Genomic DNA, 12,758 nt, shown 5'->3' with positions numbered 1-12,758 from the left:
TCGTTATCACTTGCCCTTGGTATTCCTCTGAGTGACTTCGTTTACATGGCATTGCTTTACTTGTGCCGTTATTCATCTACTGAGCTACTTATCTGTTACGTTTATTTGTTGATAATGCATGTCCTCTTCGGTGCAGTTGACAAGGCGCTGGAGGATCGGGCAGTTTACGGGCCAAAGAAGGAGAGCCAATCTATCCCACGACGCTGAGTGAGCGCGCCCTTGCGGTATGATTGCGCGCCGGCTAGCTACAGTCAGTCAACCTCCATCGACGATGACAGACGAGAACATTCTTCAGTGGAGCGTGGCGTTCGATTCAGAAGGATTGGGATTAAAGCGAGACTGTGGGAAGGAGCCGATGAGGAGCGATAGGAGGAACGCAGGAGGGAGGAGTGAGCAGATCAGGCATATGTGGTGGTGACTCCCGACCTGACCTGTGCTTCATCGTCGCGTATGCTCGCATGCAGCTCGTGCAGACGAGCAACACGGGCGACCTTCTCTCGTTCCTTTGATGTCAGCAGGCACAAGCCTCTATCTGTCGCCGCACGACCCCTCCTCCGACCGCGCGCTGCGGAACTCTGGCTCCGGGTCGCTCTAGCGCTCGCCTTCCCGGGCCGGTCTTTCAACGCTTTTTTTTTCCCGTTGTAGAGAAAATTTCGGTGGCTTTGCCACGGTGAAAATTTGAGTGAGAACTTTACTAGGAACGGGAGAAGGGGTGAGGTGAGCGTCGCGTGGTGCGAAGAGCACCTCTGTTCCGCTGACGAACACATTGCCACATACCAGTGTAGTCCATGCAAGGGACTGTATCATAAACCTTAACACTCACGCAACTACAGGCCACATCAAACCTAGTCGTGCCTATCTGATCTATGGCAAATCATGCCAACGGCGATTTCCTTATCGATGAAATAATTATTTGTATAATCGAGATTTTTGTTGAGTGGTTTTAATTATTGAGTGCAAAATGTTCCTACCGTGCAAGTTCGCTATTGCGTTTATAAGAAATGGTGGTCTTCCTTGTGAATAAATAGTGTAACAATTTCAAAATTGTATCGTTATTTTGAGAGTTAATCGCGGTACAGATCGCGTTCGCTTGGATTCGCTGCACCTCGCCACGCTTGGCGACGCGTCTCATTCAAAAAGCAATATTATTGGCTTCTTGGCTTCGACAATGTAAGAAAGGTATCCAGTAGGCATTGCATTGCTGTGTCGATCTACGCTAGCATCACAGTTTGTCTACACACGTGAAAGGCTTTACAGCCATAGGTACCCAAGGAATCAAATTATGCATGCTTATCGGTCGTCGTTTTGCTTTCTGGGTAGGGTGTGAGTTGAGGATCGTCTGCGCAGTGCGACTTCCGTACAATCGCTGGGCTCACATACTGGCCATGTCCTTAAGTAGGTAGGCGAGGTCGTGGTGGCAGGTCTATGTCGCACATGGTAGTATAAGATCGTGGTCGTGTCACAGTTCAGATAGGGGCATGCGATGAGGTTGACAAGATCGGTAGGGGTTGTATGGGTTGACAGCTCGGGTAGGGGGTTATGTTTGAGGTTGACGCTCGGTAGGTGGGTATGGAGGAGGTTTGACAGCCGTAGGCTGTATGAGGTTGGACCAGCTCGGTAGGGGTATGTATTGAGGTTCAGCTCCGGGTAAGGGGTAGTGAGGTGACAGCTCGGTAGGGGTATGTATGAGGTTGACAGCTCCGGTGGGTTGATTGTTAGGTTGGACAGCCCCCCCCCCCGTTCCCTGACGGTAGGGGTATGTATGAGGTTGACAGCTCGGTAGGGGTATGTATGAGGTTGACAGCTCGGTAGGGGTGTGACTCTGGGTGACAGGTGAGAATTGGGTGTGTCTGTTTCGGTGATAATTTAGTAGGGATATGTGCGGGGGGGTCACAGCTTGTTAGAGGTATGTATGCGGGTTACAGCTCAGTAGGCGTGTGTAGGAATGTCTTACAGCCTTGTAATTTCAAGGACGAGTTTCATATCATCACACGCTAGTCTTCCTCGTAATGCCTGACCAGAATACTGCTGCTGCTGCCATCTGCCAGTCATAGGTTTATGTACCCCGGAGCGATTTATATGTACTGGGCGTCGTATTTTGTATATTAGCTGATTACACATCTGTTGATGGAACGACTATCAGAAGCAACATGTTTCCGGAGCATTGCATTTCATGGCGTATATCGTTTGATTTGCTAACCCATGATAATCATTGCATTGCAATACTATAGTAATGGCATTGTATATCATGCCGTATATCGTTTGATTTGCTCACAACTCACGAGTCATGATCATAGCCTTTTTTTGTCAGCATTACATATCACGCTGTATATTCTTACGCATGATAACCGTAACGTTGCGATGTTATCACGTGCAGTGCTCAGTGAGATGATACAACAGATACGAAACCCGAATATAACATCAGTCGCTGTACGTCGTCGATACTCAATCAGATGGCACATAGTGCAAGTATGTGATAAACAAGTCATTACGTTACCAGTGCCTGTGACATATTATTGAGTTAGTGTATGGAATGGCGGTCGTACGATCTCTATGTTCGTGTAATCGGCTATAGCACTTTTTATGTCGTATACACGGGTTACGGTCGTTGTTACCATAGCAACTACGCTGAGTCTGCCAGCAAAACACGAATGGTCGCGGGACGGAGGTTTCGCCTGCTCGTTGGCTGTCTCCATATCGTCGCTCCCTGGTGGGTGGTCTCGGCATCACATCCGCTCAGTCTCTCTTGTATGTTGACCAGTAGGAATCAATCGTCGACGGACAATGGTGGAGACAAACGCCGGATGTTGTAAACGTATAGAGGACAACATCGCGAGTGCACGCTATGCAAAATTAATGGAGTGTTATATATATATACATGTATATCTGGTCTAAGGATGAGGATGGAGATGAAAAGATGTTGCGATCCTTGCCATATCTGTACCCGTCTGTGTATAAGGAACTAGTAATGTAAGCATAAAGCTTTGCCTCGCAGCTTCGGTGGTATTTTTTTTGCTTCATGCTGCGCGAGGTCTGCTGAACTATATTGTCAGCTCTGTATATTATTGTGTGTGACGTCACGGCGCATCTGTTTGCTGGTGCGGAGCTTTGTTCACTGTGCACAGATGATCTTGGTGAGAGTAGGAAGCGCGGGCGCCTGCACCAGCTTTGCTGTTTCCATGGCGACTGCCGCCAGATTGCGTGGTTGGATTCAGCGTGATAACGAATGCCGAGAAGGTGTGGCGATTGAAATGCCACCTCAACCTCTTATTAAAATATCACTTTCGTCCCTCTCAGCTTCACAGCTCGTCATGACCGTAGTATTTCGGCGTGCGCGTTTTCCATTGCGTGCGCCCCGCTACCATATCTACAATTATTCCCCTTGCATCTTCCCCCCCCCCCGAATTCGCATAATTGTAAAGCGTCTTCTCTTCTTTGCGATCCATAATTCAACGGTAATTTTGTGAGTTTTCTAGTATCTGGTCATCAGTGCCCCGTGCTCTCACCAAGACTTCCATCTGCAAGCAAGGTAAAGACTTTTATTAAAAGATTATTTTTGTAATGATCTGGTGCTTCTGGAAGCGAATTACGTAATAAATCTTGTGTTAAATTTTCAGAAAAACAACTTGTATGTGGTTTTGTTTGTCGTGGTCGTGAGTTGAATGTTGTCATGTTTAGAACTCGCGCAATGAATTTGGCGCCGCATGTAGAGTAGACTAAGGAGCTAGATATATACATATATACAGGAGTAGATAATAGAGATTTCGTTATATAGATAGCTCCTTGGAGTAGACACAACGTGATAACGCAACCAACTCGCTGTGTTGGGAAACTGTTGGCTAATAATTGAACAATAATAAGCCGAAAACATATGTAGGCACACGTATTTGATAACTAGTGTGCCGAGTCGCCGCACGCACAGAATCATGGAAAATAGATAAGTATATCAATAAACATAATAATATGAAAAGGCATAACCGCCCTACGCCATGACATGCCGACCAGACAGTATCTTCCACCGGGACCCTACATGACAGAGCTTCCTTCTTATTGTATAAAGTGGCACGTTCACATCATTTAAGCCATTTCTCGGCTACAACCCTAGCTGTCACAAATACACACGCACACAAACGAAAACAAACACGCACGCACCCGCACCCAAGCTACAGGAAAGATGGTGCTCGTAGCATGGTCACCGTTGTCTGGTCCAAGAGCAATATTCTTCGCGCGTTCATATAGGTTCAAAGTCGGGCCAGGCAGCGCCGACCGAACAACGTGCGCTGGGTAATATCCGATGCTATAAGCGTTCACTTGCTCGCAGCAGCATCACGCCCCGTAGGTTCCCGCTCATTTTAATCTGTAGGCATAAAAAATGCGCCGCGTGACGTCGGCTGCGCGTTGAGCTGCACAGAGAATTTTCCTTCCTGGCCGTTCTTATACCGTTCAAAGTGAAACGCGCGCGGCGCCGACAGCATGTGTTGCTTTGGTAAAAACCCGATCTAAAATATCACTTTCTCACGCAGCATCACGCCGCTAGTGTCCCCAGCTACGCCTTATATTTAATGTACATATGAAAAATGCGCGCTCGACGTCGTACGCGCGTTGACTGCTCCAAGAGAATTTTCTCGCCGTTCGGTATACGTTCAAAGTGGACGCGGCAGCTTGCCGACACACGTGCGCTGTTGTAAAATCCATCTTATAACATTCACTTTGGCATCACAGCATCCACGCCCCTACGGTTCCCACGCTAATATTAATGCCGCGCATCGAAAAAATGCGCTCCGACGTCGGTCGCCGTTGACTGGCCAACGAGAATGTTTCTTCGGCCGTTCTCGATACGTTAACGTGACGCGGGCGGGCGACAGCATGTGGCTTGTAAAACCGATCTAACATATTCACTTTGCTCACAGCATCACGCCCTATGGTTCTCACTACGCATAGATAATGTACCTGAAAAATGCGCGCCGACGTCGTCGCCGTTGACTGCAAGAGAATTTTCTTCGACCGTTCATGCACATACGTTCAAGTGCGAGCCAGGCAGGCCGACAGCACGTGCGCTGTGTAAAATCCAATCTATAACATTCTCATTTGCTCGCAGCATCACGCCTGGGTTCACCGCTATTCTAATGTACCGCCGCGTCGGTCGCCGTTGACTGCCAAACGAATTTTCTTCGACCGTTCTTGACACACACACACCACACCCCACACACACACACCAACACACACACACACACAACACACACACACCCACACACACACACAGTGATACAGACACACACACGCGCGCGAGCACGCCGCACCGCCACACAACACCGCACACACACATACACACGCGCGCGCGCGCGTGTGTGCACGTATACATACATGCTCATCTATCTCATAATCTCATTCTCTCTCATTTCTCTACATGAGATCATCTGTGGAGTTTCCGATATTTTCTCATATCAACTGTGACCTAGTACTTGTGGCTTGCGCTAAACTCTATATACTAATTAATAATTATATGACATAACGTATAACATATAACCATAAGGTACATAATAATTATGGGAATCAGTGGTGACTTGTCTGTTGTTATTCCATTATTTCGATTCCGCTCTTATAGGTGGCGCCACATGTACATTTCCTTATCCTCTTTGCGTGTAACCACCATTACTGTGAAGTAAGTTATTTACGAGTCAAATGAACAATCCTTGAATTATACCGTTATTAACTAACATCTGCCCACTTAGATTAACTACACTGAAGGTATATATATATTGGCAGAAATGCATAAAAATGCAAAGTTATATGTTATTATTAAGTCTGAGTTGATCAGGATTGTTTGTGCTGTGGTATCATAAGTTACCCCAATGGAATCATAATAAAACGTTTGTCGTTGCGTTATAACCGTGGTTTTGCTATGCAGATGGCAAAAAAGAAGGGAGAAAAGAAGGGCAAGTCCGCCATCACCGAGGTTATTACCCGGGAGTACACCATCCATCTTCATAAACGGTTGCATTCGGTGTAAGTAAATCGCGAACGCTAGCTCCTCTACCGTAGTGTTAAACTTAAAGGAATAATAAGTCCATTGATTATGCAATGTTGACGAATGTTAGAGCACCTTGTGTAGTTAATAAGTACATTACCTTATAGCCAAATGCGTATTAGTTTGTCCAATATCACTGCTGGTTACATTACAAACAAGACTTGAAATCGGTTGTTGATATGTATCAACGTAGCTCTAGAACTATAGCCCTCCGCTCCGCCGCAGGGCTATAGATCATACTATGGCAATTTCCAGGTAGTAAGCAAAGACAACTTTTTGCGCTTAATAACTTCTTCGGTACGCCAAATAAAGCACATTCTCTGTCGCACAAATGTCTTAAGTTACTGCAAACACTAAAATTAAACTGCAAACTAACGAGTAACGGTTAAATGTTGTACTTGCTATGCTATATTACTCGTCGACGAAGATTATTTACCAACTTGTAACCGCCATTTTTCGTTGCGCATCGCTAGCGCGGTTCCAGCGCTAGTGAGCGGGCACAATGTATTTCCAAGTGGAGGGGTGGGAAGGTTGCACGCGGATTTAACTGCCATTTTTCGTTGCGCAGCGCTAGCGCGGTTTGCAACCGCGTGCAACCTGCCCACCCCTCCACTTGGAAATACATTGTGCCCGCTCACTAGCAAAAAATGGCGGTTAAAAGTTACAATCTTCGTCGACGAGTAACATAGCAAGTACAACATTTAATCGTTCGACATTTGTGCGACGGAGAATGTGCTTTATTTGGCGTACCGAAGAAGTTATTAAGCACAAAAAGTAGTTTTTGCTTACTACCTGGAAATTGCCATAGTATGTTCTATACCCCTGCGGCGGAGCGGAGGGCTATAGTTCTAGAGCTAGTATCAATGTATCATTTACGTGCCGTAAATGTCATCCAGGAGTCAAGCGATGACGTAAACATTTGTGCAGCCCATATGTTTTGGACGCCAGATGAAACGGAGGTGTCAGCGGTGTAACCACAGCCACGGACTAAACATAGAAATAGAGTATAAAACACGTACTAATCACGGACGCACGTGGACAGCCCTGACAAAAAGTTCCTTATCACGAGCGTCCATGTTTACGAAATCACTGATGATAGCATTGGCATTGCGTACAGCCGAGCATGCGTGCGAAAATGTCCGGTGCACTATAAATCTGTATCACACCCGCTTCGCCGGCAGCAGTTTGAAACTATAAACAACTGATTTTTGGACTGCAAATTTCAATTAGGCATTTCTTAGTAACCAGCAGTGATATTGGACAAACTAATACGCGTTTGGCTATAAGGTAATGTACTTATTAACTACACAAGGTGCCAGTTACTCTAGCATTCGTCAACATTGCATAATCAATGGACCTGTAACGTATGCCACTGCCAGTGGCTACTGCCAGTGCATGTGTTGGTGGTACTGTGGAGTTTTTGCCTGCGTTAATTGGTTACAGGTGGCAGCTCTCTATTGCAGCCTGTAGGCTTGCGTAGGTAAATGGATGAGTGCTTACCTATTCTGTCTTGCAAATAGTTGTTGCTACTACGTACGATGGGAGCTTCCATCTTTAATCTGAAGACACTTAAACGTACGCGCCACCTCGTGGCAACTTTCATAACGATCCCAACGAACACTCTTTTGAGAAGGTTCCCTGTGCATTCCACTGTTTCGGCGTGTATGTGAACACATTTGGGACTAACAGGGTTTTCTAGAATCCCACCACTCCACCACAGAGTCACCGCAGTAGACGTTAGATGAGCGCTGTCGCTCTGCGGCACTTGTTCCTTTAAGCGCTGTAGTATTATATTATCGAGTGGATGTATCGAGTCCACTTTAAGACAGCACCCCTAGCACGAACCTTAACCTAATAACCCTGTCTATAGTCCTGGTGGTCCTGTGGATTACCTACTAGTGTAAAGGCCAAATCTGCATAAACCTATATTCTTTTACTGAAAACATGCCTAGTTCATCATTAAAACCTATAGTAACGTGGGTCTCAAGTTTGGGCGTATGGTTGCAGAGGCTTCAAGAAGAGGGCGCCACGAGCGATCACAGAAATCAAGAAGTTTGCTGAGAAGCAGATGGGAACACCAGATGTGCGAGTTGACACCCGGCTTAACAAGTTCATCTGGTCGAAGGGGGTCAGGTAATTATTGCTTGTATTTAGGTATCAAGCTTTACAAATGAATAGTTCTATGGATAGACCATAGTCTAAATATACCTATGGCCTGACCATAGTCTAAATATACCTATGGCTTGAATGTTAGGTCATGCCAAAGATTAATAATGTTAAAAAAGTATATAATAATTGATAGATAACCTAAAATGCTACGTATGTAATGTGTTGGTCTTGTGTAGAGTTTGCTTGCAACAAAGCAGCTGTGTTACACGTATACATTTGACTTGGTGTTGCGTACGCCCGCTAGGTGGCAAGAGTCATGGCTGTGTTTGGTTTTCCTGCAGGAACGTTCCCTACAGGGTACGCGTGCGACTGGCAAGAAAGAGGAACGAGGATGAAGACTCCATCCACAAGCTCTTTACGCTGGTCACTTATGTGGCAACAACAGCCTTCAAAGGTAAGCATCACTCCCGCTCATCCCGTTAGCGATGGGCCTCTGGCATTCCTTCGTTTGCCTTTACCTGTATTGCCTACGCCAGTGCTTCTTAAACTGGTGAATGGTACACCCACGGGTGAATGAAATTATTTTGGGGCGAGTGAAGTTTACCAAAAACAAGGAAATTAAGTCGCGGGTGAATGAAATTTTGTTATAAAGACTTGAGGGTGAATGACACTGAAATAGATTAAGAAGCACTGGCCTACACCCTCAACTGTTCTCTTGTTTGTCTTCATCCATCCAAAGATATGAAGCCAAGTTGAATAAGACCTTTAGTTTGTTAAATGTATTGACTAAAAGTCCATGTTGGTTCTAGTTGTTCAGATTAATGTTTGGTAAGAAAAATTTCTTATAAGGTATTCGAGTTCCTACACCAATATTATAATTAACGTGGCTTCATTCAGCGTTATTTCGTTACAACGTCGTTGAGAAAAACTACCAGTCATTGAGGCGTCAACTAATCTATTTACTGAGTAAAATTTCTCCCTTTACTTAAAGGAATACTTTACTCTAGAATTTAAGAGTATATTATGATAGTAGATTTATATAGAATAGCACATACCTATAAATATCTATAATTACGCATTCACGTTTGTCATAAAACAACATTGAATTTCGAAATGTTCATTTTTGAGTGCTGACATGACACCCGCGACCGTGCTGCCACCCTGAAAAAGTTGTGCGTTTGCCAATTTATTTTGCACGTTATAGACCGGGGCTAATCACAAAAATGCAATTATATTTATACCTAAATGCTATTTAACCGAACGATGTTCATTTTAGGACAAATTTATCCATATTATAACTGAAACCATATGTTGTTTATAAGATATTGCAATCCTTCTCCTTTTAAATTAATAAATAAGAAACACCCTTGGCTGAAAAGTCCATTAGCACAACTTTTCAGATAGTGCGTTTTGAGTGGTGCCACTGTCGTTGTAATCAATCTGTAGTCGTTAGTTTTAAAACATTAAAAAAAAAAATTTCTAATGGTGATTGAACCATGGAATATTTTTTATGTAGTGTAATTTTAATCTAAATCAACTGAAAATAACCCTAGAACCTAGAGTCAAGTATTCCTTTAACAAGGGATGTTTTCTTAATTTATTTAATCTTTTTATTATGTAAAACCCAGGGCTACCGCTGACATTAGCTACCTCCGCAAAATGCGATAAATAAGTAACAGTGGCAATTTAAATACATTGAGTGGCGAACACAAATGGAGAATGATTTAACAGCTGACAAAATTACGATTGAATAATATAAAGCGTCAAATCACAGTGGCGTGTCGTAAAATGTTTTCATACCTTTGTTCTCATACCCTTCACCTGTTCATGCCTTGCTTAGAATACACTTGAATGGTAATTACGTAGTGAACAGTGGCTAAAAAATAATGGTGGTTCAAGTCTTGAACGTCAACTTTTAAACGTCTAGAGATAGCCCTGGAAACCTATCTTTGTTGGAAACGCAATCAGCTGAGCACTTCATTTAAAGGCATGGTTTTGATAAACCTAACTATGTACAACGTTATTGGGGAAATTGGGTGCATTTTTCGGTGCCTTAATTTTAAGGTTTGTGATGTTTTCTCTTGCAGGACTGCAGACTGTGAACGTGGACAACGATGACTGAAGCAGTTCAAAACGACCTGTATATCTCCTTTAAATAAAAAAAAAATTAAAAAGTAACCAAAATAATCTTTGTTTATATTGTATATGAGTTTCCACCTTATTGTTGCTTTATAACCATTGCTACACCTAACCTAGTAGTGATATTGTTGCAAGAAAATGCAAGCCCTAAATGCCAGGCTTTCGAACATGATTTCCAACCAGTCGCGTGTTTACGAACAACAACAACAACAACAACAGCAACTGTCTAGAGTAACGTTAACATGTCTTGGAACCTTTGTATTTCGCTATATTTACCAAAATGTGCACTATTCAAGTTTTGATTATTTGTTTTGATTTTGATTGAATTCCGAGTACACAGATGCCACAAACTAACAAAGCTTTGTTAAATGCTAGCACCTTGATTCATTCTAAGATGTGTTAAACGAAAACGCAACACACACATCAGATCTGAACCACTCAGAAATTGTAGGTTTAGGTGTGTGCGTAACATGTTGGAATAGGACCGGGTTGTCCCGAGTTCGATTCTTGTGAGGTAACTTCGTAAAATATTTTCAAACTTGTTGAATAAAATGTAACACATAGATTCGTTCTGAACATTTAAGGAATTGTGTGTTTGGGTGCTTAGCTGGGCTGGTACTCAATAGTTCTGTGTTCAAATCTTGTCAAGTACTACGGTAAGATGTTGTTAGGCGAAATATAAACAACACGACCATTGACCATCGGACCATATGACTGTAAGTCGAGTGACGTAAACATTTTGAAAATGGCGTCAAGGATATGGCCTTGCCTTAGTTATGTTAGAAATTGATTAAAAATGTAATGACCTTGGCCCAAGGCCATCGTGCCTTGAGCTCAAGGCACGGAAAAATTTTAAAATTGCGAAGAATGATAATTTGGCTTGAGCCATAGCGCCATTGCCCTTGAAGTCAGGCCACTGAAAATTTTAGAAATGGTAAGACACGTTGGTCGAAGCCACGTCAAGGTCACGCCAACCAACAACAATAACTTCTAACAACTCTCCTGCATTCTACTCTGCCTCTACTCCGCACTGTACTCTACTCTACTATTACTGCTCTACTTGCATACGGCACTGTATCTCTACTTCTACGTATACTGCCTCCTACTGGACTGACTCTACTTTCAGAGCGTTCTTCATGGCTTGACTGCTTCTAAGTACTCTGTACTCTCCTCTACGGCTTTACTGCTCTACCTGCATTGTACTCGTACTGTCGTACTCCTCTCGCCACTGTACTCGCCTTGCTGCTCATAGGCGTCTATGTTCCCCCAGGTACTGTCGGAACGTACCCTGGGGACGTCCGGTATACCAAGAACGATACCCTAGTCACTATTGTGATATGGTTAGGATTGTTAGCGCTTAGGCATTAGGTTAGGTGCTTCGGCGTTAGGGAGTAGGCGTAGCGCGACTCCCTAGATCGTTAGTGGAGTAGCGAGGTACGGTCCGGCATATTAGATAGTACCAGGGTACGTTTCGGTATACCGGGACCGTACCCAGGGACGTTCCGGCAGATACCCCGGGGACATAGACCCTCTCAGCTCTACGGCTCTAGTTTATTCTACTCCACATGCGGGGATTCCCACCACCGCAACCAGTGATTCACTGCACTGTATCCTACCACTTTACTCTTTACTGAAATATGTAGAGCTGTCTTACATTATTACATATTATTGTGTGAATCTTTTAAATATTCGCCATCATATAAAAAGTACTTCGAAAATGTTAGTTAGAGTATATTTATTAAAAAGTATTTCGATCGCGAAAGCATGTGATAATACACACGCGTGTGGACTTCAATACACGTAATTGTAATATATGTACTAATGACTATAAATACACGAGTTTATAATCAGGAACATTATATATATATATATATATTATATATAAATATAATTGTCAGGAACATCTTAAGTAAATTACTTTGCAAAGGCCCTGTTCCGACAGTGGCCGGCAGACGTACGCGAAAAATCACGGGGGACGTGTGAGAGCACAAGTTCAGAAACATGACTTACCAGTGAGTTAGAGGAATATTAACTGGATCAAATATACCATTTATATATGAAATTTGTAACGACATTTGTTTATAAAAGGCTGATAGATAAATTGTTTTTGTCATAAGGCCTTATATGCGTTTTACAACCTCTATTTTTTAGAAGAGATTCTCTAACTCAAGTTCCATTTACAATTGATATAAATTGCTGGTTTTACTCAAAGCTTTTAATTACGCATTCATGCTTTAATTTAACCAATATATCCTCGAATCATAATTAAATAATAAAAATCAAAGAAATATAACATTGCATGATGTAAAATCAGTACGAATAGTGTCTCCAAACCCAGGTCGCATCAGACGTGTACGTATAGCTCTGCGCACTTCATGGTATGTGTAACTGGAGACCGGTAACCACTGTTCAAATAGCTCGCTGCTCTCTCTCTCTCTCTCTCTCTCTCTCTCTCTCTCTCTCTCTCTCTCTCTCTCTCTCT

The 12,758-nt window shown here is 43.4% G+C and overlaps 2 protein-coding genes across 5 annotated transcripts in view; both read left to right on the top strand.

The window, feature by feature from the left end:
• LOC106812382 (rho GDP-dissociation inhibitor 1-like) overlaps positions 1 to 3,622 on the top strand; it is a 27,097-nt gene extending 23,475 nt beyond the window's left edge. For both annotated transcript variants that reach the window (XM_014816249.1, XM_014816248.1), the window contains exon 6: positions 1,768 to 3,622. The gene's annotated coding sequence lies outside the window, so the exon portion shown is untranslated. The remainder of the gene's footprint in view (positions 1 to 1,767) is intronic.
• Positions 3,623 to 5,589: 1,967 nt separating this feature from the next.
• On the top strand, positions 5,590 to 10,324 carry LOC106812383 (60S ribosomal protein L31-like). 3 transcript variants are annotated; one of them, XM_014816251.1, is made up of 5 exons: positions 5,590 to 5,662; positions 5,909 to 6,006; positions 8,036 to 8,161; positions 8,479 to 8,591; positions 10,225 to 10,324. In XM_014816251.1, exons 2-5 carry the CDS (start codon positions 5,909 to 5,911, stop codon positions 10,257 to 10,259), a joined length of 372 nt encoding a protein of 123 aa, XP_014671737.1. In that variant the 5' UTR covers positions 5,590 to 5,662; the 3' UTR covers positions 10,260 to 10,324. The 3 variants fall into 3 exon arrangements, with proteins under 3 accessions (XP_014671737.1, XP_014671739.1, XP_014671736.1); XM_014816253.1 differs by having other exon boundaries at positions 5,657 to 5,748; XM_014816250.1 differs by lacking the exon at positions 5,590 to 5,662 and having other exon boundaries at positions 5,903 to 6,006.
• Positions 10,325 to 12,758: the final 2,434 nt, after the last annotated feature.

Source organism: Priapulus caudatus, unplaced genomic scaffold, assembly GCF_000485595.1.
Source record: "Priapulus caudatus unplaced genomic scaffold, Priapulus_caudatus-5.0.1 Scaffold641, whole genome shotgun sequence".
NCBI lineage: Eukaryota > Metazoa > Priapulida > Priapulimorpha > Priapulimorphida > Priapulidae > Priapulus > Priapulus caudatus.
This window is presented reverse-complemented; position numbering and strand designations above follow the sequence as displayed.